General features: G+C 38.0%; 2 protein-coding genes across 3 annotated transcripts; both read right to left on the reverse strand.

The window, feature by feature from the left end:
• Positions 1 to 1,332: 1,332 nt before the first annotated feature.
• On the reverse strand, positions 1,333 to 12,414 carry LOC144636711 (EGF-like repeat and discoidin I-like domain-containing protein 3). Its single transcript, XM_078495903.1, has 8 exons — positions 12,021 to 12,414; positions 10,923 to 11,037; positions 8,645 to 8,758; positions 7,480 to 7,805; positions 7,028 to 7,166; positions 5,566 to 5,900; positions 4,339 to 4,477; positions 1,333 to 2,163 (listed from the first exon to the last, which is right to left on the reverse strand). Exons 1-8 carry the CDS (start codon positions 12,396 to 12,398, stop codon positions 2,153 to 2,155), a joined length of 1,557 nt encoding a protein of 518 aa, XP_078352029.1. The 5' UTR covers positions 12,399 to 12,414; the 3' UTR covers positions 1,333 to 2,152.
• A 1,096-nt stretch (positions 12,415 to 13,510) lies between these two features.
• Positions 13,511 to 26,716, reverse strand: LOC144636723 (carbonic anhydrase-like). 2 transcript variants are annotated; one of them, XM_078495921.1, is made up of 9 exons: positions 26,358 to 26,716; positions 21,777 to 21,841; positions 21,187 to 21,256; positions 20,476 to 20,511; positions 19,512 to 19,846; positions 18,942 to 19,034; positions 15,844 to 15,910; positions 14,331 to 14,503; positions 13,511 to 13,672 (listed from the first exon to the last, which is right to left on the reverse strand). In XM_078495921.1, the coding sequence occupies exons 3-9, from the start codon at positions 21,245 to 21,247 to the stop codon at positions 13,559 to 13,561; spliced, it is 879 nt and encodes a 292-aa protein (XP_078352047.1). In that variant the 5' UTR covers positions 21,248 to 21,256; positions 21,777 to 21,841; positions 26,358 to 26,716; the 3' UTR covers positions 13,511 to 13,558. The 2 variants fall into 2 exon arrangements, with proteins under 2 accessions (XP_078352047.1, XP_078352048.1); XM_078495922.1 differs by lacking the exon at positions 21,777 to 21,841.
• Between the last annotated feature and the right edge of the window lie 480 nt (positions 26,717 to 27,196).

The raw sequence follows: 27,196 nt of genomic DNA on the forward strand, positions 1-27,196 counted from the left end.
ACGTTTTACGGGTGTTTGGTGTCTCGCGACGTGTTATGGGTCGACTTTACTTTGTGATGACGGGTCGTTACGACCCGAAACGGATCGCCACCAGTTTTGACGACCCGGCGATCCGTGTCGGATCGTCGCGATCCGCCGAAATTATTCAGGGATTAGTCTGAAGACAAAATCACTTCCGGTGACGGGTCGTCGACCCGACTCGGATCGTCACCAGTTTTGACGACCCGGCGATCCGTGTCGGATCGTGTCGTATGGTCACCAACCGCCGAAATTATTCAGGGGCAAGTCTCATGACAAAGTCACTTCCGGTGACTAGAATTAACTTCCGTTCAGCTCTCTTGCGAAATGACTTCCGGTTGACGGGTGGTTACGATCCGTACGGATCGTCACGGATCGTCACGACGTTGGCGACCCGCCGATCCGTGTCGGATCGACACCACCGTTGTCGACCCGACACAGTTCGGGTATATTGGACATGGATGAATATAACGAAAACTCCGGGGAGGGGTTCCATCCACCCCCCCCCCCCCCCTTTGTACGATGGTGAGGGTGTGAGTTTGCTTGTACGTCCGAGGGTTAAGTCGAGTTAATTTAAGATACTTTAATTTAAACGAGCATTATTTTCCTATAACAAGGTAGTTGAATACAGAAAAGAAACAAAGCAAATCATCTACGGTCGGTCTTCTTTTGCTGTCGCCTCGGGATGTTACTTTTAGCACTATTCAAATAAATATTTTTCCACGTTTTCAATGATTCTATGTAAAATACTCTCTCGGGATCAATAAACAACGAGACACACTCTAAACACAGCGGCAGACAAACAGTCTAGCTGGTCTTGTTTGGTTCAAGTTGATCGTTTATCTCTTTCGTTTTTTATCTACGAAGTATTTTTTGGCGTCTATTTGTAGCTTATTATGCCTACTTTTGTTAAAGTAAAAAACTAAATACATTTAAAGAGAGAGACACCTGATTTTTCCGACTCAAGTGGCCAACAGTAGTTCAAAAGACTGGGTACGAGTTTGCCAACAGTGACATAGGAAATTGCTTCAGCGATTTGACAGGTCATATCGCTTCTATGGAGTGTGTTCATGGCGGAGGAGTGAAACAATAAAATGATTTTCGTTTGGGGAAATAAAATTATGCAAATATCTTTTATTGTTTGACTCCTCCAATATGGCTACCATAAAAACACTCTATAGCTTTAACGGGTTGACTTGACTTGAACTCGTGACGGTGTGCCAGGCGGAGACTAAATGGAGTGCATCATTGTGGCTTAAAGTGCTACTATGATCAATTTTTTTTTTATTTTCATTTTTTTACATTGTCGTGAACAATTAGACTTTCTTACTCACCTTGCTAAATTTCAATCTGTTACGAACATCAGAATTCGTTTTATTATAACATTTATTCCAGAGAATTAACGGCCGCCATTAAACAACCTTGTTCCAAGGCTTGGTTGTGAATAGGGAGAAAATGAGGCCAAAGCTCAAAAATACCTTACAGGTTGAAATTAGAATAACAATCAGCATAGAAAATTGCACGAAAAACAAGTCCAAAGTTTTTGTTGCTTTTCTCGTGAGTTTCAATACGATGCAGTGTCATCAATAATTACGGTTTGTCCTCTAACTGATGTTTAAGATAATAGTTTAATAATTTACAGTCAATTTTGACAGACATATCTTGCGATTATACCTGTAGCCTTTTATACCTCGAATAAATACTTGAAGGACTTTATATTTACAACTTCACCTTGGAGACTCAGCGCTTAAAGGAGTAAATACAGTACATGTAATCTATCTTTCCTTTGTAAAGATGTACGTCCAGTTGATTTCAGAAACTTAGTTTTGACAGTGACAGACTAGTTACGTGGTGTATGCCATCACCAAAACCTCGTGATCACCCTCAAGCTGAAAGTGCTGTCAACTCCCACAGAGCTTGCATTGTCGTTGAACTTTTACGTTAAAGTCATTCCTTTTTACACAACAATTGATACAATCTTGTCCATTATAGATTTGTTGTGCTCGTTGCTACTTTTACCAATGACGGTTAATAGAAGGGTCTCGAGATAGTGCCGTCGTGTACTCTGCTGCTGTCCAGCTGTTGTGGTACGACGCATGCTCCTCAGTATCATCTTGCCGTTAATTGTTAGGGGCTAAATATCTGCTGTGAAGACAAATGAAAATTTTTTCTTCATTTTTTTTGCCTATTTCGACGATGTCTTTCTTTTTAAATACCTTTTCACATACAACTATGACAAATCCTGTCTAAAATAAATATTTTCTTAGCCGTATTTGGCTTCCCAAGAATGAGGTTAAGTTTTATGAAAACCACTGAAAAATGACGTTAAGGAATTGACGACAATTTGGTAAAAAAAGTATATGTTAAAAACATTTCATGATGATAATAAAGACGAATGTAAAATTGATGTTGATATTAAGCAAATATTGGATGAGGTTTAGCATGATATCGTGAATTATCAAAACCGAGGTCTGTGTTATTTGCCGAAGCCGAAGGCTGAGGCAAATAACACAGACACGAGGTTTTGTTTATTCCCGATATCATGCGAAAACCGAATTCAATAATTGTTTTGTTATACGTTTTCAAACAATTTGCCATCACTTTTTCTAGCGCCGGCGTAAAACTTCGTCAGAGCATTGGCCAAAGCGGTTTTATCTTGTGGTTCCTCCAGGTTCTTCTCCCTAAAATAGTCATTCAGAATTTTTACACTTGTTTTTATTGTTCTCTTGGTGTTTTTAAAATCTTTATTCTCGATCAAAACTTTTAATTCCTCTTCGAAAAAAGAGGCGAATCGCTCAGCCATGTTTTCAAAAGTTTGACAGACGAGGAGCTTGGAAACTAGGCGGACTTTGAACTTGACATGATAACCCAATATCTGCTGCAGATATTGGGTTATCATGTCAAGTTCACATGCTACTGTATATTGACTGAATGCTCTCAACCAATCACATGCTTCGAAGTTATTCTAATGTATAATATCAGAAACTCATAAGGGGTGAAACGTGTAACGCGCGTTCACAGCGTTTGAATATTCAGTTTTGCCAAGTACCATAATTGGAAACACAAAGAGTATGTACGCGAATGCTTTACACACGTAATGACACACGCAACAACATTTTCGGTGTTGCGGCGAGTTGCTTAAATTCCGACCTTAGCGCTGTAAATTTCCAACAGAAATTAAAGAAATTTATAAAGTGTATCCAAGCGATGTTCTCCAGTGTACTTAACGACGATAAAACAGGAGAATTTAGCCAAATTCAATTTTATTCAACCAAGCTTGTTCAAAAACAAGATTACGCCATCGAGCGCGAGCTAGCACGCGCTGTAAATTTAATCCAAATATTTCAATTTTGATTGGCTAAGTTTTTCTCCCGATTTTCCAAATATGGTACTTAATAGAAACGAATATGCAAACGCTTTGTACAATGCGAATCATAGGGAGTGACACGTTTCAACCTTTATGGGTTTCTGATAATATTGAGAATATGACGGTTATGATGATGATGATGATGATGATGATGATGATGATGATGATGATGATGATGATGATGATGATGATGATGATTATGGCGATGGCGATAAGAAAGATCGATTAAAGTAATTATGAATTAAAAACTAAATAACTATTCATTTTGAAGGCTTTTAAAAATAAAGAAGAATGGTGGCTTTCGTTTTGAAAAAGCTTTTTTTAGTTTTAGAGATATTTACGTTTTTGTATTATGCAAATGATGATGTACATTTCTGGTGCCATTTCTGGTACCATTTCTGGTGCCATTTCTGGTGTTTTTGTTTTTGTTTCTGTTATATTTCAAGAAAAACGGCTCTTAAATTCCAAGAGATATTGTTGATCTAAATACTTTATCTTTTTGTGGACGATTAATGACGTCATTACTTTCTTCATTTGCATAATTCAAAAACGTTAATATCTCTTAAACTTAAAGGAGCTCAGTCACGGACAAATCATCTTGAAAAAACTGGCAAGTTTTTTCAAGTTTGCCAGTCGTAATCCGTCTTAATCTTCGTCAGACGAAACCATCCTTGGTTATTTTCGGGTTTTGATTACTCCTTTGTTGTTGTCCTACATTACACAACTATTATTTTTAGGTTTCCTTTAATTTGAAAGTAATCAGAAAATGACTTTAAATATCGTGACAATGCCCCTTTAAAATGCCTTTCAAAAAGGAAAACGCAGTTCTCCTTTATTTTGAAAAGCCTTCAAAATAAGCAGCAATTATTTTTTACTTCATATGCACTTCAAAGAAATCAGTAGATAAATAAGTTAAAAGTTAATATATCAATCAATAAACATTCAAATTATACCTCGATATGTGTAGAGCTCCAACCTCATCGAGATATGAGTTATCCATGCTGTTGGCTTTATCCGTAAAAAACGTGTCGTGATTGGTGGATTAAGCTGATGATAGACAATGGTGTCGCGGTCAAAATTCCCGTCAAAAACCTAAATTTTAAGAAAGAGATCATCAATCAGTAATTAAACTATGAAACAAACTATCAATTTGTTATGAAGGTTGCGACATGGATGACAAATCGCCCTTAAATCCCGACATTTCTCAAAAGAGCTACAGAAAACAGTCCATGCAGCGAGCTCATTAATTATTACTTCATTTTACTACAATTGAGACAAATTAAAATTACCGCGATGAACGTTTAAATGGAACTCTTTTTTGAGTCCCATACATTGCTTTATAGAGTGCTCAAATTCTCAATGACCGACAATGAAACAAAACACCTCGTTCTTGAGTCAATGCGGCAATAAAACACAACGTCGCTTTTTCAAGAAAGTCCCTTTCCGTTCGTAACTTCTGTTAGCTCGTAACGATCACTTTTTCGTATCATGAGCTTGTGAAACCTGTGATGCTATCGCTTGGAAAAGAAAATTTATACTTGTGTAATTCTGAAGCAGTGACGCTCACTTTGCATGCCTGTCAAAGCGAACACTTTCCTCCTGAGACGGACAGTTGCTGCTCCACGATGCACGTCTTTAAGAAAGTGTTGACTTAGGCCGGCTTTAAAGGGACACCGTCGCGGGGATTTTAATGCTTTTCGGTAAAAAGTACTAAAAATGGCGAATAGGTCTCCTCGTACACGAAATGCATCTAGTACATCAAGATGTACTAGATGTAGATGTACTAGTACATCAAGATGGAGATAAATTGTTGTTGAAGGAAGAGGGGAGCAATAATATTTTTTAGGTGTTTTTCTAGTCCACAAGGACAAAACTTGAAAAAATAAGCCTGACTTTTTCAAGTTGAGATCTTAAATTCCTGATTGCATCACAATAATATCACTTCTTTATAGCTTCAGTACACTTGCATGTTGATTTTTAACATAATTGGACCAATTTTTGTAGCTTCCATATGCCTTTAGGCTCTTGAAGTGAAACTGGTGACAGTGTCCCTTTAAGAAGAAGAACATTTGGAAGGAAAAATGTTCTCTCTTGATATTGTTAAATTCGGAGCTCTTTTTTAATGATGATATATAGCCTGGGTGTTAAGCCAATAATATGCATACAGTATTTTTATTTACCGCGTCTGTAGACTCTCCCTGTCTCTTGTAAAACAAGAATGTTGCTCCATCGTCGCTGAACTGCAACTTGTATTTCGTTATCATCTGTGCCGGAGAGTAGGAATTCCTTCCCTGTGTAGCAACATGTGTCACAGATGTGACTTTACCAAGATCAACTTGAAGCCATTGGTTAAAATCGTTTGTCAAACTTGACCAAGCACCGCGTGCATGGACGCTGGTTTCTTTGGTGTGCAACCTCGCTCGCTTTGGGCTGTGGTAAATATCAAATTCTGATGAAGCAGTCATTTGCGAGTCTTTTATTGCACCGCTTTCCATACCAAGGGCTTGCATCTCTTCTAGAAAGCAACAAATAGATAGATAGCGGGCTTAATAGTCCCTTTGCAAGACCCGGTGACATGGTTCAAAATCAGCTATGCTGGGACGTAAGTTACGTCGTGGGGCATTTCGATAATAAGCGATTCACACCAGTCAAGCTTCATCTTCCTTTGTTTTTGATGTCCCACTGCGTAACTTGCGTCCCAGAATGGCTGATTTCATTCCATGAATTCCAGTCGTGCAAAGGGCGTCTTATCCTTCTGCTCCGTATGCGACCAAATAAACTAAATCGCGCCTTTTGATTGGATCTTGGTCGCTTGTGTTTTTCCCTCACGCTCGCACGATCAATATCTCTGCATCAAATCAACATCTCTCACTTTGCAAATATATTTAGCAATTATTGTATGAGGCAGAGTATGATATAAAGAATTATGCAGATCGAGCAGGGCCGGTTATCCGCCGAAGCCATTTGATTTAAACTTCAAAACTCGGTTACCTTCATAAAAATTTCTTGTTCTTTATAATGTCGATATTCAGCAGTTGCTTGAAGTGTCTAGTGAAGCTAACTCTGACGACACAAAGCGACGTTTTCAAAAACAGGTTAACATCGTTCTTGCTTACTTCGACGTAGAATTTTCGTAAAACCGCTCCAAATCCTCCGCTGTGGCTGGTTCAGGAATTTTTTTTTTCTTGAAGATAAGCTTGGAAATCGTTTGACTCGCCTTCGTTGCCTTATTCGTGTTAAAACTGTCTTTGTCTTCTAATAATCTGGAAATTTTCTGCTCGTCGTACTGCACAAATTTCGCTATTTCAAGTTTCCACTTTTAAGTTCAGTTGTCGTGTAACATGGGAACGATGTTGCGATCGGATAATGGCGTGGGAACGAGGTTGCGATCGGTTAATTTTTGATGTAGGACAATTGACGTCAATCGTCATATAATAGAACCTTCTTCCAAATCTGGTCGGCTCTATCCGGCCAGCTGGAATTAACCTGGGATTGAAAGCCAACCAGAAACGGAAAAATAATTTGGATGAATAATAAACTATTTAACGATGGGCTTTACTTAAGCTTGCAAAGTCTTTTAGGACAAGAAGTGATACCTCGATCTAGACTGCCTGCAAATTTTTCTAGTGTATTTTTTATTACCAAAACAGCCATAGAGTTCCATTCTCATTGAGATGTGATTGTTCCATTCTGTGGGTATCAGCCTGATGTATCGCGCTTTGATTGATGAAATCAAATGGTGTTTTACCACGGTGCCAGCATCACTGTTTCCAACAAACACCTGAAGATCAGATGTAAACAAAACGCTTCTTACGTTTTGAATTAAAGTGCATTACGTTACCGTAAAACCGCTATTAAGCCACCCACAACCCCCCCCCCCCCCCGACTCATTTGTTTCGTACAATTTTAGGGGCTAATTTTTGCACCAGTAGGTAATAAGTTTACCACTATTTTTTTATACCATACTTTGATCAACAAAGTATTATATTCGAAATTAATTATATTGAGAACTGGTACAATGACATTTCTCCCAATTACGATTAGTTCAGAAACGTCTGATTTGTTTTGGGCAGAGTGAAATAAACTCTTCTTACCTTGTCTGAGCTCTCTCCTTGATTCTTGTAAACCTGAAATGAATTTCCATCGTTGCTGTATTGTAACTTATACTTGGTCACCCATTGGTTGTATGCATGTCTTCCCTGGGTTGCCACAAAAGTAACAGTTGTCTCAATTCTAAGATCGATTTGAAGCCACTGATATAGATTATTCGCTCCTGCAGACCACGATGGGACGAACGATCCAGCACCCATGTAGTGCAGCCTCCCTTGGTTTGGAGTGTGATATCCATCATATTGAGATGACGCTGAAATCTGTGTATGTGTTATTTTAAAGTTTTCCATTCCCAAAGGAGTTAGACACGCTAAACAGTAAGATAAATGGAAGTCATAAATTATTCAAACTTATAATTAGGCCCAGGCCAAACGTCGAACTTCACATGAGACGAACTTAATTGCTGTTTTGGTCGACCAAACAGGCAAAGCTTGACCGTTAGGTCAAACGTCAAAGATAATTCGTCGAAATGACCGTCGAACCAAATTCAGAGCAGCAGGAACAAATATTTCAAAACTCAAAATACATACAACAAACAAATTTAAAATTTATTTTTTAAGTTCGTTTCATAAAAAAAAGATCGACGTTTGTCTTACAGTCGATCTTCACAAGTCCCATCAATCTGAAGCAGAGGGATATAACGTGTTGGTCGATCTTAATTCAGTCGGACGAACTCAACTGAGTGAAACGTCGAACTTATCATGAACTTAATTCGCGCAGTTTAGTAAATGCGAAGTTCGACGTTTAGCCCGGGCCTCATAGAAGCTTAAAAGCCGTCTTATCTAATAGACATCCGCATTCCAATTTGAAAGTTTTTTGAAGAAAAAGGTCTGCATTTCTTGTTTTGATTCCCATCGTGACAATGTGTGCAAACCTTTCAGGAATAATTTTGTATTAACGGATCGGCGTTCAAATACAAGAAACATCAGTTATCTGTAGAGCTACCGAAGGTGAAGTTGGCGTTGAGTATACAAAGCTTTTTTTAGATCTGAATCTTACTCCAGAGGAACAGAAAGGAGTGTCTGTATTATGGAGATGTTTGTATAACGGAGGAAGAGTTTATATGAATTTTGCAATCGTTTGGACCAGGCGACTTGTTTGTCGACTGTACCAGTTGCAAGTTTCTCGTGAGCATGGTTCTGTGCTTACCTGCCTGACAAACGACTCCCATAAACCCCGGCTGACACGTGCATTTATATCCATTGACTAGATCAGTACAAATACCTCCATTCATACAGGGAACACTGGAACATTCGTCTACATCTTAAAAAGAAATTGTTTTCATGAAATATCTGGGAAATATTGGTTTCTGTATGCGAGTCTTTAATTCATTTTTATAATACTACTCATAAATTAACACGAAAATAAATAAAAGTGCGAGCACCCCCCCCCCCCCCCCCCACTACCTGCTGTTAATTCGACCATCTCGTGAATGCAACCATCTTTGGAGACTATAACTTTTTATAAAAGTGTGCCCAGTAACAGTTAAGTGCGTCAACGAGTTCTTTACTGTATTACGAGCCGATGTCATAGTTTAAAAAGGTTGGCACTAATATCATCACAAAACAAACTTATCCTGTTCAGTACGGTCAGATTTTTAATACGACTGCTAGTCGTATATTTTTACAGCGGTGTCCCGCTGACAAAAATGATGATGATGATGATGATGATGATGATGATGATGACGACGATGATGATGATGATGATGACGATGATGATGATGATGACGATAATGATGATGAAAATGGATATGACAAATGAAAAGGTGACGTAGGTAAGATAAACTGAAATCAGACGCCTGACAATAGCCCGCTTGACAAGAACAAAAATACTTATTGACCTGATCGGTGCATGTCCCATCGTTCAAACACGGATTACTTGAGCATTCATCGATTTCTAAAATTTATTTTTGACATAAAAGCTTAAGGTAAGTTAAAACTATATTTGGACACGCTTGCCCCGTCAACCATATAAGTACAAGAAAGCTGGATGATTTCCACATTGCGTGGCTACAATAATATGATTAAAGCTCTCTAAAATAATTTAGTTTTCAAGAAATAGAAATAGAAAACATGTTCTGTCAAGTTATAGAAACGCAAGTGGAAATTTGGGAGAACGAGAAATGCTGTGGAAATTAACACGAGTCGATATCAAGGTGTTTCCACCGAGCTTTTTCGAGTTCTTCACAACTTTCATGAATTTTTCTATAACTCGATAGTAACAAGGAAAACATGTTTTCTATTTCTTTTAGGAAACATCGCGAGGAAAAACAAATTAAATCACTCGTTTATTTCGATTATCAAAATGTAAATTCTCTTTGCTAGTTCTGTGTTTCTATCGAGTTATAGAAGCAGCAACAACAACAACATCAACTTTAATTTTAACCCTTATACACGCAAAAAGAAGAAATTTAGACACAATAGAAATTGAGGCTAAAAGGATGTTGGCTTCCTAAAATAACTTAGGAGTTAACAAGTCTAGAAAGCCAAAATACATAGAATACGTTACAATATGAGGGTCGAAAAAGTACGGCTTTGAGCGCGCGCCGTCTTACAATGTGTTTTCTAAAGATGAGTTGAAGTGAAGCTGTAACCTGTAGTAGCTTTTTGTTGAACTAATATTTAATAAACTGTTAGCAAGTACTGCAAAGCTTAGGTTCCGTTCTATCCAATAGATTATTGAAAATGCTTTTTTTATATACCTTGTAATTAAGTTTTAATGGTTTAGCTGAAATCCTGCATCACGTCATCATTTGCTGATTTTAAATAGAGTTGTATAATTGTGAAGTATTATTTGGCTACAGAACTTGTTTTCAATCTAGTATTCAAAAATACTAGGTTTAAAACTGGTATTCAAAAATACTAGGTTCAAAACAAGCTCTGTCTACTCTAAAATTCGTCTAGAGGATTTTATTTCATGCAACAGATCTGATTTTCCCGCTACCAGCGAGTGTTAAATTTCCCCAGGTTTGCAATGCCTTCTGATTTAAAGATTGGGAAAAAAAATATTCCAGCCCAAAAACCTGTTATCACTTTTTTTATCCAAAAAGGCTTTTAATCATGTCGAAAATTATTGCTCTTGATTGATTTTGAAGGAGAAATCTCCTTTTTTTTCTGGTACTTCATTTCAAGCAAAACAAAGCTGTATATTACGAGCAAGAATTTACATGTACGCACAAAACATAATTTTCGGCTTGCGTTGTGTTTTCGCTGAGAAGCTAAATAATTTATTAATTCAACACCAAAAATCAAACAGGGTTAATGATTTTCTTTATGGACGAATTTCAATTTTTCTTCTAAAATAAAAAAAAAATTAAGTGATAAATAAAAAGCAACGGGACGACCAATAAAGATGCTATGAAATTAGCACGGCAGTTCATGTCTTCACTACAACTTGTATTTTTTTTAAGATAACAGTTTGTTTTTACCTGTCGTGCAATGATAACCCGTATATCCCGGCGCGCAAGCACAATGATATGTGTCCTCTTCGTAATTTGGGATGCAAGTAGCGCCGTTTTTACAGGGACTGCTTGAGCAAGGTGTCTGTAAAAAAAGAAAAAGAAAACAGCCATAACAACTAATATTTAACACTAGTGAATGTTTGAAATGTGTGAAGTTTAAAGTACAAAGGTGTATTTTTATTACCTGACATACGTAAACATAATATTTATAATCAGCATCTTTCTTTAAACGAAGTCGTTTTACAGTTTTGTTAATTAATTTTAATAACAATTTTCAGAAATTAAGTAAGTACTGAAATTTATTTTTAGGTTACGCAACGTGGCGATTTTTTTTGAAATTATTGCGATTCTCAACGTAAATAAAAAATGCAGTGTTGGCTTTCACAGCCCCCGCAAAATATTTCTCGTTTTCTTAGGTGTCATGCAAACATTGTTTGCTTCGTACAGCCATAGCCAAAAATTACAAAAAAAATGACACAAAAATTATCCGACTGCGTAATTCGCTTTTCAGTAAAACAACACCCATTTCCATCTAACGAAGCGCAGCTTATTTTAGTTTAGTTTTCGGCATATACTAAAACACTTTCATGAAATTCTTCATTCTATCAACGTTAATTTTATGCAATGCACTTTTCAAAAAACAACAACAATCTTTATTTTTCGTGCCCAGAAAAATAAACACTTGCAAGGATGGTTACATCGCGGACCGACGCGGTAACCTGAATTTCTTTTCTTTCATTTTTTTTAAATTTCAAGATTATCACCCGCTGCCGGGCCAAGCGAGGATGAGAAGTTGGCGAGAGTTCAAACTCTCGCTCTCGTTTGACCTGAGAAACTCATGCACTTTCTTCGACTCTCATGCGCTCTCGTCGACTCTCATCGACTTTGAACGTGCTCAATTTTTGATTACAGTCGATGAGAGTTTTCTCACGTTTGGCCCGAGTTGGCGATAGTCGATGAGAGTTGAGGAAAAACTCTAATGACAGTCAACTCTTATCAACTCTCACCCTTGTTTGTCCCGGTATTAACTGAATACAATTAATCCCAAGAGTTCAACGTAGTTACCTTTATGCTGTAATGGTGAAAGTGTTGTGAAACGGTCAATTTGCTGGGACTTCTGAACTTGTCTTCACTTAACAGCTCGCATCGCAGCTTTCCATTTTCATTTGGCGACACAGCAATGTTGAACGAAACACATGGCGGATTATAATTATCAACACAGGCCAAAGCGCATTCTTTAGCTTGAACCACTTCACAAGACGAATCTAACAGAGATCCTTGAAGTTGCTGAAATTTAAGAACTTGAAAATGTGCGTATGAGACTCCGCGTTGAAAATCAGATCGCTTTAGACCACGATTACCTTGAATCGAATGCTGATGCTGGCGTGTTAGATAAGAAAAATGGAGCAGAAGAACCGTTGATAGCAAATTAAAGTAAAACATTTTATCCAACAGAAATATTTTCAGCTCGAAAAAATGGTATTAATTCGGTTGAGCATCAAATTATGTACGGATGTTATGAGGGAAACAGATGTCTTGCAAAAAGCCAGAAGTGTAAATATTTTGAAACGCGCGTCAATCAAATTAGAGCTCACTTGGTAACGTTTCCCTTTGTTTTCAAGCTCTCGCAAGTGACTACTCATAGTTAGCAAGACCACTTCGCCAATTTTAATACTTTTTACCGAAAAGGAAAAAAATCCTGGTGACAGTATCCCTTTAATTTTATACGATTTGTTTTTCGAAGACGGTCGCTTAAGCTTCGACCGTGATAGATTTTACCATCGATGTCATACGCTTTCACTTCAAATTTCTTTAAATGTCACTTCTAAATTTTGTGCGCGTCTGAAAATTTAAACATGGGAGAAAAATATCCGTTTTCTGACAGATCTTCTGATTTGTTCATCCGTTTATCTTTTGATCAGGTTCATCTAGGATATCACAAATTTCAAAATGTTTATTGCCGAAACAAATCGATATCGGAAATTGCACAGAAATGTTTTTTTCTGTTGTTGTTGTTGTTGTTTAGAACATTTTTGGGGTATTATTAGTAAGGTTTTTAACTTGCGTGTACAGTAAAATATGATTTGATTTAGCACATACCGCTGGCCAGGACATAAATCGCCTGCTTTGCAAGTTATGAGAACATAGCTTCTCGATCCCAGGCCTTTTCGCTTCCCTTTGTCCTCTGGATTTGATTTCATCGATCGTAACAGTCTTAAGTTTAAATTAAATTTATCACAAACCTCGGTTGGTCATGCAATCCACGTATCATTTTTAAATCTATTATTTTAATTATCTCGCTAGGAACATCTTAGTAATTATAATCATAATCCCGGCATGTGGCAGCTTACAACAGTCTCTTCAGTCCTGCGCTCTGAACAGCTCTCCAAGTACGTAGAAGTAAGGAAAAAGCTAACTCTGTGGCGGCTCTCTGCAGAAACCATCCTTCTCAAAACAGAAGCAAGTATGAAAACAAGGCTTGTTTTTTTTTTTTAATGAATTATTCAGTAATCTTGCCAGGTAGGCGATTTGTCAATAATTTGTTTTGATTTTCAGCCTACTTTGTATTTAGTTTAAAATCCTAAACAAATCTGTTGTAGCTTTTAGTAAATAAGGAAAACTTCGCGTCCATTCCGTGGCTGTACTGGTCTGAAGTTGTTACACATCTTGCCAACGCCGTAACCGGTTGAAGACTGGAGTCGATTTAAGGCAATCAACTGAAATAATAAGAAGAATTGTGTTAGTAAGTAGCGGCAGACAATTTAAGTTGGCCTGAGCCCATTTATTTACTGACTGTTTTTGATATACTTTTCAGGCTACTCAGTCTATTTCAATTAAGTTTGATTAACATCAGTCTTTCAGATGGGAGATAGTCTGGCTGCACTCTTCCGCTATTTGTACATCAGCTAACTCAAATACATTAGCGTAGCATTTTCAGAGTAAACTAAACCAAAATTTGGAGCAGAGAGCTGCAAGGTCATTAGCGTCATATAACTTACAGGTAGAAAACGCTAGAGCTCTCAGTGTGCTTCTCGTCCATCTAACTGTTCATTCTTCAGACAATCTCACAACCTTGGGAGTTATATTCCAATATACCAGTCTCCTAAAGGGCTTTATTTACTAAATAAACTTGATTGAAGAAACGTTGACCCATGAAAAGCAAAAGCCATAAACGATGCGACCAAGTATATACTGGGAAATCGGAGAAAAAGGAATCGTCGTCTGTGACAGAGAGAGCGATACTGTCTACCCAGAGTCCAATTTGGAATTCTCGTTCATTGTTTATGCTTTCCACAGGATTAACGTTTCTTCAATTTGGTGTGTACCGCGTTCTTTGCAATGTAACTCAGAAATATAAAATGTAAACTGAGTAACCTGTGAAGAGCTGAGTGGCGCCGCCCCTGATAATACAATCCATCGCACTGATTGGTAGCAGGGTGGGGTGGTAAGGGAACCTTGGTAGGTATAGTACGGAGATCCATTTTTTAAGGCAGGTACCAGGTCCTTTAGGAAGATATCGTCACTTTTTACCACCGCAGTACTTTTTGCTGTCAAAGATAATTGAGTTTTAACTTTTAAAAGGCTAAAAAGGTATAAGAGAGAATAGATCTTTATAACTTTTTATCCCTTTTTATTCTTTTTAAAGTTATTTTTTGAGCAACATTATAACAACAATTGAGTTTTAATTGATGACCTTTTGTAGGAGTAAAATCTTCCTTTGGTAACATAAAAAATTACCAGCTCAACTTATACAGTCGAATACCAGATCAAAATAATTTAAACAATTCAGTGAGAACAGGAGTGGGCGAGAGTTATATAAGTCTACGATCAAGCCTAGTGGCCCATCAGGCAGGAGCATATCCTGGCTTTAGTAGAATGAAGCGACTAAGAGTATTTCTACTCCCCCCAGGATGGGATGCTAGTCCATCGCAGGGTTACCCCCAGCATTATGTCGCCGGTACCCATTTATACACCAGGGTGGAGGGAGGCACTGTGAGAGTTAAGTGTCTTGCCCAAGAGCACAAAACAACGACCCCGGCCAGTGCTCGAATTCCGACCGCTCGATCCGGAGTCCAGCGCATTAACCATTAGGATACCGGGTCTCCTAGAATTATATATGGCATGTGTTTTTATTTTATTTTTTTTTTAAAGCTGGCTCGCCAGCGCGTGGGCAAAACTACTCCACTAAACCAGATTTCACATCATCTGCCTGTCGAACTAGCCAAAACTGTCGTCGGCTGTTGAAAATTTAAGCAGGTTAATGCGCACGAGAATTACGTTGGCGGTCAAACGGCAGAGAAAGGTTGAAATCTTGAGCGCTTTCCATTTGTACGGAGAAACCCTATTGTTCCGGCGAAAGATCAAATTGAACGGTTCTTCCCACTGGAAAATGTTCGGAAAAAAATACAATACTTTAAGAGGTATTCCTCTTTTTTGTTTTCACTGGAATGGTCGGAAACGTACTGCACCATTTTCCTTTTTTGCCATTACCATGCTCCTCGATGAAATATGCGTCTGTTCTGGTGAGAAATGAAATGGAACGATCCTTTTCACTTGAAAGTTTTCAAATGGTAAACATCTGTCCCGTACAGTTGTGTCTGTTAAATAATTGTACAGTTCCATTTGCTGGGAAATTCTTACCGTTTCCTCCACACGAACGGAAAGCGCTCCTTGTCATATTTGTTGAACAATTGCCGATTGACGTAACAGAGAATACTTGTGGTGGTTGTTTTTAACTGTTATAACCGATACCAGAATACTCCTTTTTGTAAATACATTATTTTGAATTGTTATAGACAAATTGTTGATTTAAGATGTATACTGATTACTCGATAGCGTGAGCATTTGTTGTTGCTGGCTGCAAGTTATAACCGACAAAGTTACATACATTCTTGGATGATCCACTGAAATTTACTCTGCAGTCTTCCCAAAATTGCATTGTCCTTTGAACCCAGCTGAAAACAGAAATTAACGCATGTTCGCTGAAAGGAAATTGCCATGTTTGCTTTGCACTGACACCATCTGGTTTCCTAACTAATAATATACATACAAACATTTCTGCATGCTCATTGGCTGAGAGCACGTCAATTAATCGCAAACAGTGCAGAAAGTTGAAATTGAGTGCAGAAAGTTGAAATTAAATTGATTGACAGGAAAGTCGGAAAGCGCGCCAAAACAAAATGACTGCTGATGTCGGAGTGTTTGAGAGAGCAAAAATCGAGCAAAAACATAACGATTCGTGAAAAGTTTGACCGATTTAACGAAAGTCATAAGTATATAAACCAAAGTACTAGGAATTGGACGTTTGTACAGCACAAGAGAGGCTTTACGAAACTACTGAAAGCTACCAATCGTGGATTTTCTTACGCGACGGCTCGTAAAGAAGAAAGATTACAAGCGTGAATTGAAGTTGGACATTTCAGCCCAAACCAATACAACTGAATAAGGATAAAAGCACCAGATAATGCATGACAGAAAGATTTAAAATTCCCTAGCGGTATCTGGATTTAACAAAGCCCGGCAACTCCGTTATGTTTAAGAACGAATCGGAAAGGTAAGCCACTGAACACGTTTTGTTTGTCATCCACTTCAAGTGAAATTTTTGTATGTGTATTATTAACAAGTAATCACATGATTTTTCTCGTACAATTTGGGATAAATCAGCACTCGTAAATTTTTCAAAGACTACAAATTGCACTCGCCCTACGGGCTCTTGCAATTTGGTTAGCCTTTGAAATTTAATCGTGCTAATTTATACCAAATTGCACTCGAAATCATGTGATTACCTATACTACTAAATATAGTAAATGGTTTGAACCCAGGAGTATCAGTAGGTCGTAAAGTATGATCGTCCGGGTGAGAGTAGTTCTGAGAAGAACTGTTGTTGGTGACTGACGTTTCGACAACCTGAGCGGAAGTCATCTTCAGAGTCAAGTGAAAAGTTGTTGTCAGTCGATGATGTTATAAGTCTGGTCCGTTGATGTTGATTGGTCAGTTCAGCCGTGATGTTATTGGCTGTAAGACTCGTGTAGAGTTTGTCGACAGTAATTGGTCAGTTTCGATCCGTCAATTGTTAGTCAAATTAAGTCGTTCTGTTCCGTCTATTGTTAGTCAAATTAAGTCGTTCTGTTGGCGGTCCGTTTGTCGGTTCTGTTTAAGTCGTGAATAAGTCGTTTGTAAGGTGCCGGTAGTTGTTGACATCTGTTTATAGGTGTTTGTTCTAAGTTTGTGTACCAGCTTTCCAGAGTCAGTCGTTGAAAATAGTTGGTACTGTAGGTTAAGCATTCAGCAGAGTCCCAGTCGACAAACGGACCGCCCAGTCGACAAACGGACCGCCAACAGAACGACTTAATTTGACTAACAATAGACGGAACAGAACGACTTAATTTGACTAACAATAGACGGATCGAAACTGACCAATTACTGTCGACAAACTCTACACGAGTCTTACAGCCAATAACATCACGGCTGAACTGACCAATCAACATCAACGGACCAGACTTATAACATCATCGACTGACAACAACTTTTCACTTGACTCTGAAGATGACTTCCGCTCAGGTTGTCGAAACGTCAGTCACCAACAACAGTTCTTCTCAGAACTACTCTCACCCGGACGATCATACTTTACGACCTACTATACTACTAAAGTAAATAATTCCATGAAATGAATGAATAAACTTCCTTGAGTGTCTGAGTACTTAGCTAATCAGTTAATTTAGAAGGGACACTAAAATAACATTCAAACGTGAAAATAAAAGAAGAAGTTTGAATGGAAGCGCGGACAGACAAGCGTGCTATGCTAACTTTTTTCACTTAGGTGAGAGAGAGACTAGGCGGAAGTACTCAGTCCCCTTAAAGTAATTGTAGTCGGGAATTTGTTAGTGTAAGAAATTATTGAGAGGCGGTTCCTAGTTTTCAGTCTTTGTAAATAATTTTTGTTAAAATGTTGTGACATTTTAACTCGCTAAACTACAAAACATTCCCATTTGCCAAAAAAATTATTAGACTGCAAGTTGTCCTTTTCAGATTATCAATTTAATATGCAAAATGAAATAATAGGAAGAAAGAAAAATCAAGGAGCGCTTCCCACCTCTACAGAGAAGCCAGTTGTTCGGGTGAAAATCAAATGGAACGGTCCTTTCCACTAGAAAAGTTTCGGAAACAATGGAATAGCTTCGGAGGTATTCCTCCTTTTTTGTTTTTACCGGAACGCTCAGGAATATCACTGTACCATTTTGCTTTTTTGCACTGTCACCATGCTCCCCGATGGAATACGCAGCTGGTCCTGTGAGAAATGAAATGGAACGGTCCACTGGAAAGTTTTCTAATGATACACACTCTCTCCGTACCATGGTGTTTGTTGGAAAATTGTACTGTTCCATTTACCGAAAAATTCCCGCCGGTTTTTCCACTGAAATGGAAAGCGCTCAAAGACACTTTTGTTTATCCCCAGGCTCATTTTCTAGTGACTTGATAAATTTCCGACAACTGGGTAAGAATGAAACCGCTCGCAGTGTAGTTGTTCAAAATGGAATTTTCATGGTCAATTCCTTACAGACTTTAAGCCTTGCGAGGAATATATTAGCATTTTGAATATACCCACAGCCCTTCATGCTTAACTAGAACCATAGAAGAAGCTCATAGGGTCCCCTCGCATCAAATTTAAACGGAGAATTTACTGACCCTGGAACTTTCGACAAAAGTGGAAACTGTTTTGAAAGTCGCGATGGACGCTGAGAATAATTAACTGGCATGGAGCTTCGAGTGATTCCCCTTTTTTAAAGCTCCTGGTGATTTTCGAAGGTTTCTTAGTTCTAGACCTCGAGCCAACTGACCGCTAATCAAAAATTCATATGGCCGCGGCTAAAGCAAACATACATCGAATCTTACTCATTTTCTAAGTGGATGCGAGGTCCCCCTTTGGACGAGCTCAGCTCGTGTTAAGCATCGATCATGTCTCACTTCAGTTTTAAAACGACTTACTTCAAAAAAGACTCCCAATATAGTAAGTCCATCAGGCTTGTCGGCGGCCTTTATCAAATCTGTGTACCTGGTGTTATAAAACACGAGATGAGCCTGGAAATAAAAGAAGCAAGAGACCAGTTACCCTACGGGAAGGTGCTGCTGAAACTTTTTGTGAGTTAGTTGGCGTGGTGGTTTTTGACAGGGCAACCACATTTTGGAAGGCCTATTATTTCTTCAAATTTTCTTAAGTGAAATTTAAACCTCGAACCTTAGTAATATGGCAAATATATCACCTGTTGTTTCTAGAGATAAAAAGGTTGTTTTAGGTACGGAAAAGCGGCAGCTACGATTTTTTTTTAATGAGATTTTGTTTCCTAAAAGTTTCTGCCACTTTAATATTCAGCTAGAAAATCACAAAAAAAATTAACTGTAAGGGAAAACAGTACAACATTACATTTAAAAAATTTTGTCGGAATTTCCTCGCTGGGTGCTCCTGTTTTGGCTTTGTCAAAAAGCTTAATTTGAGAGAAAGCCCTCGGAGTTGGACGAAATATAAAATCATATAACGAATTCACCAATTAGTAACACCTCGACCGGATATGAACTGCCAGAAACAGTGTGCTCAGATCCTTGGAACGATGAACAACCAAAATGAAACTGGAGCTGTTCCAATTGATACACGGAGTCCCCCACAGGTCCCCCGCTAAGAGCCGCAGATCCAAGTGTTTTGTTAATTGCTAGAGTTAGCGTATGACCGTTGTTAATTAGTGTACCAGCGATCAAACCATCGTCATTATCAAACTGTATAGTCAAATTCTCTTCCCAAATGTTAGTCTTCAAAGAGAAGCGGTCAAGATCGATGGGAGACTGGGCCAAGCCAGCGCATTGTTGTGCCACTTTCTTCCAATCAGCTGGGCCCGCCACTTCAAAAAGAGATTAAGAAAACAAAAAAATATACATTTTTAAAAGTAATACACACTAAATAGACCTAATACAGTAAGTCCCACTTTATGACATTCTTTCATTTTTTCGTTCTTTATTATTACGGCCGTTTTTTATTGTTTTGAAGAAAAGGACTCCATTGTTTCAGGAGTGGTCCAAATGGTCCAATAGTCATATTTAGACCTGGAAAATCGTGTCTTTGTGTAATCGATGTAAAATTTGTGTAGTTATGTGAATGTTTAGGATAGTGTTTAAGTAGTGTCTGTGAAAAGGTTACATTTTTCACATGACATTTTGAAAAATGTACCACCTGGGGGCGTAATGCATGCAGGATAAGACATTCGAAGTGACATACCGAGTGCAGCGATACGTAATGTCAAACTTGCGCCATATAAAATTGTGTTTTCTTAATTTGCAACACGCTAATTATTATTGCTATTATTATTTATTAGTCACAGCAACATGTAGCAGAGACAAAATCACAACGTATACACATTCAAGAAAATCTAGCAGGGACATGTTGTAGCGACGCACAGTGGGAACTGTCACTGCAGCACGCGATACGCAACAAAGAAATCCATCGTCATTCAGCTGTAGTACAATGATTTACCTTGGCTTGTAGACTTTCCGTAGCCCCAGGCTGGTGCTGAAAAACATTAAAGACATGAACTGAATACCGTAAAATACTGCTTTTAAGCCGAGTTTCTTTATCTGGCACATTGCATTTTCAAGGTCATCGGTCTAGTACAAGTAAAGGAACCCCACTGCACCACCAACACCAATACTGGTGCTGAGAATTCTAAGAGTGAGAAGGCTATTTCTACATTAAGTAGTTTTGAATGGTCAATCTACAGATCGGATAACGCATCTTTAATTTGAATTATGGAATCATGCTGTGTCTATTTTCGTCACCCACCTGAGAAATAATCACCAGATTTGCCAAATTCCTATTGCTCAGTTTATATATTATAAAAGAAAACTTGCTTTCTCTACTCATGGAGTGTAAACTGCAAAACGGTAATTATTCTTATTGTTTGATATATCATTCGGTTGGTCGCGGCACAATAGCAATGCCAAAATCAAATCAAAACCGTGTCCATACTTTGCTGTTTCACACAGTTCGGGATACAGAAGCAGAAGTACGAGGCTCATGAATACAGCTACGATTTTATCACTACTGGCCGCTTTGGGGACTGTATTTTCAGGCTAAACAGTAAAGTGACTTGCACAAGAACACAACGAACGACTCGAACCAGGGCTCGAACCTGGACCACTCGACTCGGAGATCAACGTTTTAGCCCGTCTGACCAGTTAAACTTACCAGCAGTTCCACTTGCTGAAGCCACGCTAATCACCGATAGAAAAACCAAAATATACAGCATGATACAGATCTGAAATAATAAAAGCATTTTTTATTTTTTATCACAGCACAAAAGATATGAAATATCTATCACAAGATCTCCAACTAGATGTCTCTCCAAAGTTTTCTCGAGTGATCAGTCAAGAGTTAAACGTTGGTCGGTTGTTTTAAAATTGTCACACAATTTGGTGTAATGTTTGTGGGCAAGTATGGTGCATAGTTCCTGCATTACAATTTCTGTTTACAGCATGGTGACTGACAAGGTGGCTCCCGTAATTCATCCTGAGACTAAGGTTAAGAGTTTTATGCTCAGCTGGTTAGTGACCAGGTTCTATTCTTTCCGCTTGTGCTCGTTTAATTACGAGAACAGCTCATTCTCATAACCGAGCAGCTCTAGTTCCGACCACATTGTTTAATTCCACAGTCAGTAAGGGTTTACGAGAGCTTCAACGGTTAAAGTCATTAAAAGGCATTAAAGGTAATAAAATGTTTTAGTAAGGATCATTCCCCAATAAATAAAATTCTGATCAAACAATGCCATGGGCTTATACCTCTTTTATATCGTTCCTTAGCAGACTCCTTTCCTTGATTCATTCCTTGCGTTCATTCAATTGACCTATATGCAAAACGTCAACACCTGTATAAAAGAATTCAATGGTACCTGATTGTAACCTGCTTTGTACAATCACCCAGGGTTTTTTCACTTACACCTCTAGACCTGTAAACATCCCTAACAATCCGCAAAGTAAACATAACCTGCTGGCTTTTTAAGGACCAGCCTATAACCTTAAGTACTACGTTATAATGTGATATGTTTGACCTGCCAAAAAGTCAATATGACTTTCCATGGCCATGGACTGGAAAAACACCGGAACTTGCTACCAATATTAAAGACATCACCCGATTCTAGTATAGTTTTTTTAGTGTAGTAAAATAATACTGCAAGACAAAATATGTTGTTTGCTTTATTAGAAGTAATGGGCTTCTTCGTCAACAAAGGTAAATGTGACGCGAATTTCTACTACTGGGTTAGGCTCGTGTGATTCGCTCGCACCTCTGGAATTTAAAGATGCGACAAAGTTGTTTAGTTTTGTGTGGGGACACTTGAAATAAAAGTAATGTTATAAACGTTAAAACTGCTTGCTTACAAATGCTAAAATAATGTTAAAACGACTAAAATTTAAAGGTTATAATAGATAAAAGCTACAAATTTACCAAAATAGGTCGTAATACGCTTCTGTACTTGGTTAGTTATGAAGGTCGAAGGTCTTATACAATCTAACTCTCCCATGTTGTCAGTAAACACTAGCTTGTAAAAAAGTATAAATTATTTAAGCTGGGAAATTTAGTTCAAGCGGTCCTACGTCTCACAACAACGAGAAGGACACAAGCAGCTTTGTTCTTCCCTTCCCTCCCTTGGAAACTCGCTTGTCGATTGAAATTCAAGTTGCGTGCCGTGGCAGAACTCTAGCAAAAAACTCCAAGACCAACATATGCCAAGATAATATAGATTAACTGATAGGTAAATTGCGTAGCCCCATTCAATCGAGGAGGCTTCAATTTTACTCACAAAATAAATGATTAGTTAAATCAGATTAAAAAAACGACTGAAGTAACTGAATCATGAAGTGTTAAAAAGGTTGCTAGGTTCTTACTTATTCTGAACATCTCGAGACATATGACTGATCTTGTTTGCGTTTAAAGTAATAATAAAAAAGTATTTAGCAATATAAATAGAATCAATATGACTTGTCTCCTGAAGGAAACCAGCCGATATATCCAAATTGACATAAATGAGCCGTCGAAGTTAAACGCACCGGTACCGCCACAAGATGGGATTGTTTTCCAGATCTGTGACAACAAGGTAATCTCGATAATTTATTACCTTGGAAAAAACTTTTAAAAATAATTAACCCTGGGAATTACTTTATCTGCTGTTTTCCAAGGAAAATAGTACGAATGACGTGCGAGTTAACAGCTTGAATTATCCGGGTTTAAGTGATGCAAACAGGCAAAAATCTGAGCATTTTCAGAAAGCATCAAATTAAGACTCCGATATAGCGACTCAGACAGAACAAAACAATTGTGAAACTGGTTGTTTCTGATGACGTCGACTGAGGAGGGCTCGGGGGGGGGGGGGGGGAGGTACTCCCATATATGGGCTATATAGTTATGTGCCGCGGGATCGGGTATTGTTTATGAGATTCTCGGTCCTTAACTGATACGGTCTCATTTTTGCTCCTTTTGGCATTGTGTTACGGGCGTGACCCTTAGGTAGGGTACCTAAATTCTATTAGCTAAAAAACACCCAGCTAAACGAAAAAATAGGTATCTTAAAACTGAACTATCCGTTCAAGTATTAGTAAAGCGACTTTTTAAAGATTTGTGTTTTGCCGTGCGTGGTTAGCCGTTATTTGGGTCATCACGGAACGCTTTTCCTCCCTTGAATAATATTAGGGTGTCATTTTTCGGTTTTGGGCCTTAAAAAGGGTATCGACTTTCGCTTTCTTTATCCTTATATAGGGTCAGGGTTTAAGAACCTTCGGGCACACCCCTATCCGAAATTTACGGGAATATCCCCTTCCCCACGCCGCTGGAGGGATTTACTGATTCATGTACGAAACGAACTGTCATGTTCCCATGTAACAAATTGCCGTGCAGGGACGAAGCTAGCTTTTCGAAGAGTGGTAGGTCTGGCCAACCGGTTTTTTAAGGGGTTGTGGGGAGGAGGAGGGGGGTCCACAGGGGAAGGTTTTGAGATCAAGACAGCTTCTTAATTCCAACATTTCATAGCAAGGAATTGCACTCATTCGTAAATGCCGTTGTGCGTTTGCCTGTCACTTGGCTAACCCAGCAGGCTTTTTTCTATTGAACAATTTAAAAGTGCGAGTAGGCTGAAATATGTATAGGCCCGGGCCTTCGGGTCTATGGGCTAGCTATGCCGTGCACAATTAGCAAAGTCGTCTGTCCCAAGACAAACCGCACAACGACAATCCTGCAATAATTCAGGCAAATTTGTTTCTGTCGTTTTGGACTGACAATTATTATCCTCTTAAGAAGAAAAAAGGAGTTAATATTATGAACGACGTCATGTTAAAGCGCAAGCTAAATATCTCAAAATAAAAAAAAGTTCGGATATAAATAGCAAACGTTTTAATACGATCTAGATAAACGTTTTATTTTGTGACGCTTATCGAGAGCCTCGGGCACAATACAAAGACAACATTGTTCTTATGTAGAACCGAGGGTCAGTTAGTTGCAGCGAGCACTATATTCAACAGATAAACACTAAAACTTGATCGTCATTCTCCGAAATCAAGGATCAATTCCAAAATTATGTAAAGGGATTTGAAATATTTACAGAGAATTTTCATTCGGAGCTTGTTGATACCTCTGAAACAACACTAAAGACCAAACTTGTATAAGTCCAAGATAAAAGTTTAAAATGGAATTATAGAGTAATTTCGAGGCCTAATAGTTTTTGTTCGCCATTTTAAAAATACAGAAGCGGCATTTCTGCCATTTTTGTTTTGGGCGGCCTGCGGCGACTACTCAAATGGTACTGACCGTCTGCGGTCAATACACTATTGATTTAATCAATCGTCGTACGGGGGAAGTTTTTGCGTCATTCTGATTTTCGTGGCCAAAACAAAATTTGCATGAGTTGCAGTAAAGAGCAACTGGGCATTTAAAGACGCGCCAAAATTGGTTGAAGTCGAAGTTTTAATATCTCTGAGTGCTTAAGTCTGTGACCTTCGCCAAAATGGTCTCGGCGTCTCGACGACTCTTGACTTTTTCTACTTTGCAGTCCCACGAGTACTTAAAACTTATTCAAGCTAATATTTTAAAAGACCATAATTGTCGAGGAGTGTAAAATTGTCTTTTATTAACGCCGGAGTCTTCCAAGAAATATTTACAATTGTTTAGTGGCAAAAATGCAAATTTCAAATGCAGAAATATTTCCAGAAACTCTGCCATGTCTTTTGAGGAGCATCCTGCCTTGTTACAAGAAGATATTTATCGTGCGAAGTAATTCATGTTGTATAGACTCGTATCTGTTTAAAAATAATTCGGTATAAATATATTGGTCATTGTATGTATTTTGGTAAAATTAGTTCGAATAACTTCTAAATTCGAAGTCTCTAGTTTTCACCATTGCATTAAGCCAGTTTGTGCTGTCGACAGTTGGGCATTTTCAGTTCTACCAACGCAATGGTTAATATCAATATTAACTTGCGATGTCTTCATTAATGGAGCTTTTGCGTGTTAACTGCGTGCATTATTTACAACAATATTATTGAAAGTCAGTATCGATCATGATTTAATTTATTTAATATAAAGCTGTCAGAACCAAAAATAGCTTAACATGCAAGAAAATTAAACTGAAATTGGGAAGCAGTTCTAAAACTTTCTAGGTTTGTGAAAACAGCATAATATATGTAGCTTGCCTGTGGTGAAAACACCCTGTGTTTTTATTTAAATCAAAACTTGCATGGAACAGTTTTATACCACTTGTGGCATTTAATGCAAAAGAATACCTTACTCTGACTGTGCCATACTTGGACTAGATGTCTTACAAGATAACGGTGCTGTAATAGATTTGGAAAACAGCTGCTTGCAATTGACATTAAGCCATAGGCCCTTGGAGGAGTTATAGAGGTTGTAAAAACTCCAAGAAAGTCGAAGTTGCTTACAGAAAAAGAAATTATCTGAGTACAGCTTATTCAATAGCGTGTGGCCCCTTTGCATACTTTACCGTATCAATAAGTGCAGTATAATAAAAATTTTCTTTCCCAAGTAAAACAATGTAAATTTGCCGATCTTTATGGTGGATGTGGATTTAGCTCAAGCTTTAGATGGAACGTAATGCGTGATGTAAACCGTATATGTTATTACAAGTAAACACACAGATTTCTTACACTAAACAAAATATATAGATCAACAAATGATGAAGTTGCACGCAAACTGTCTGAGTATATGGTCCTCCGTCCACCACCGACGCTTCCGTGAAACGATTTCTGCCCCCACTTTCCATTCACAAGAACACTTCATACGCGGACATTGAATAAGCTGTACTCAGATAAACAATTTTTCGGTCAGTCACGGAAACAAAAATAAGAAACGAACAATACCTTCTCATTTTCTTTCTTCCTTCATTTGTCATAAGTTATTCAAGTCAACATTTACTATTGTCGTTAAAGTTGATCTATGCCTTATAGCTGATAAGATAAATTATTATTGTTTAAGCGTTGCCTTTAGAACCTCTAATTCCTTTTGTTTACTTGTAATTTAAGCAAGGTATTATTCCTGTTCCTGTGGCTGAATATCCTTTGAAATCTTCAGTCGATATCGATAACTAAGCAGTTTCTTCCGGTTCCCACACGGGTACTCAGGACTTGAGTTTTCGCCATATATATAGAATGTGAGCTGTGTTATTTGTTTCTCGACTGAAGGCAATTCGAAATGCGTGGTTATGCATGGAACACACCCTGGTTAGATCACTGCAGCACAAATGTTTATTAGTTTAATATTGATTTATGTATTTCTTAAGAAGTGTAACTCTACTCCAAATATATCTTAGTAGGTCTGCTCTGATTTGCAATTAATATCGAATATCAGAACTATCGAAGAAAGTGTAGAGTTTGTCTCTGATACCAATTATTCACTACTATAATGCGTTATGATCACTTCAGGTGTGGTTTTGGTTGGTTGTGAACACTTGCCAAAAGACAAATAAATAAGGGTTGAACGTCACAAATCAAAACATTAGAAGTAAATTTTTAGCTAACGTTTCAATCATAGCAGATATTTTATTAAGGGCTTTATGTGATTGAACTATATCATAGGTTATATTGCTGAAAAATTTACACCCCACAAAACATATCTTAAACGGCGGAATGTCCAACCTCGATTGCAAATAGATAAACCATTGTTTTTTGGGATGTGAAATTTGGTCATACAATTAGTTTGT

Source organism: Oculina patagonica, chromosome 13, assembly GCF_052425735.1.
Source record: "Oculina patagonica isolate OP01 chromosome 13, crgOcupat, whole genome shotgun sequence".
Classification (NCBI taxonomy): domain Eukaryota; kingdom Metazoa; phylum Cnidaria; class Anthozoa; order Scleractinia; family Oculinidae; genus Oculina; species Oculina patagonica.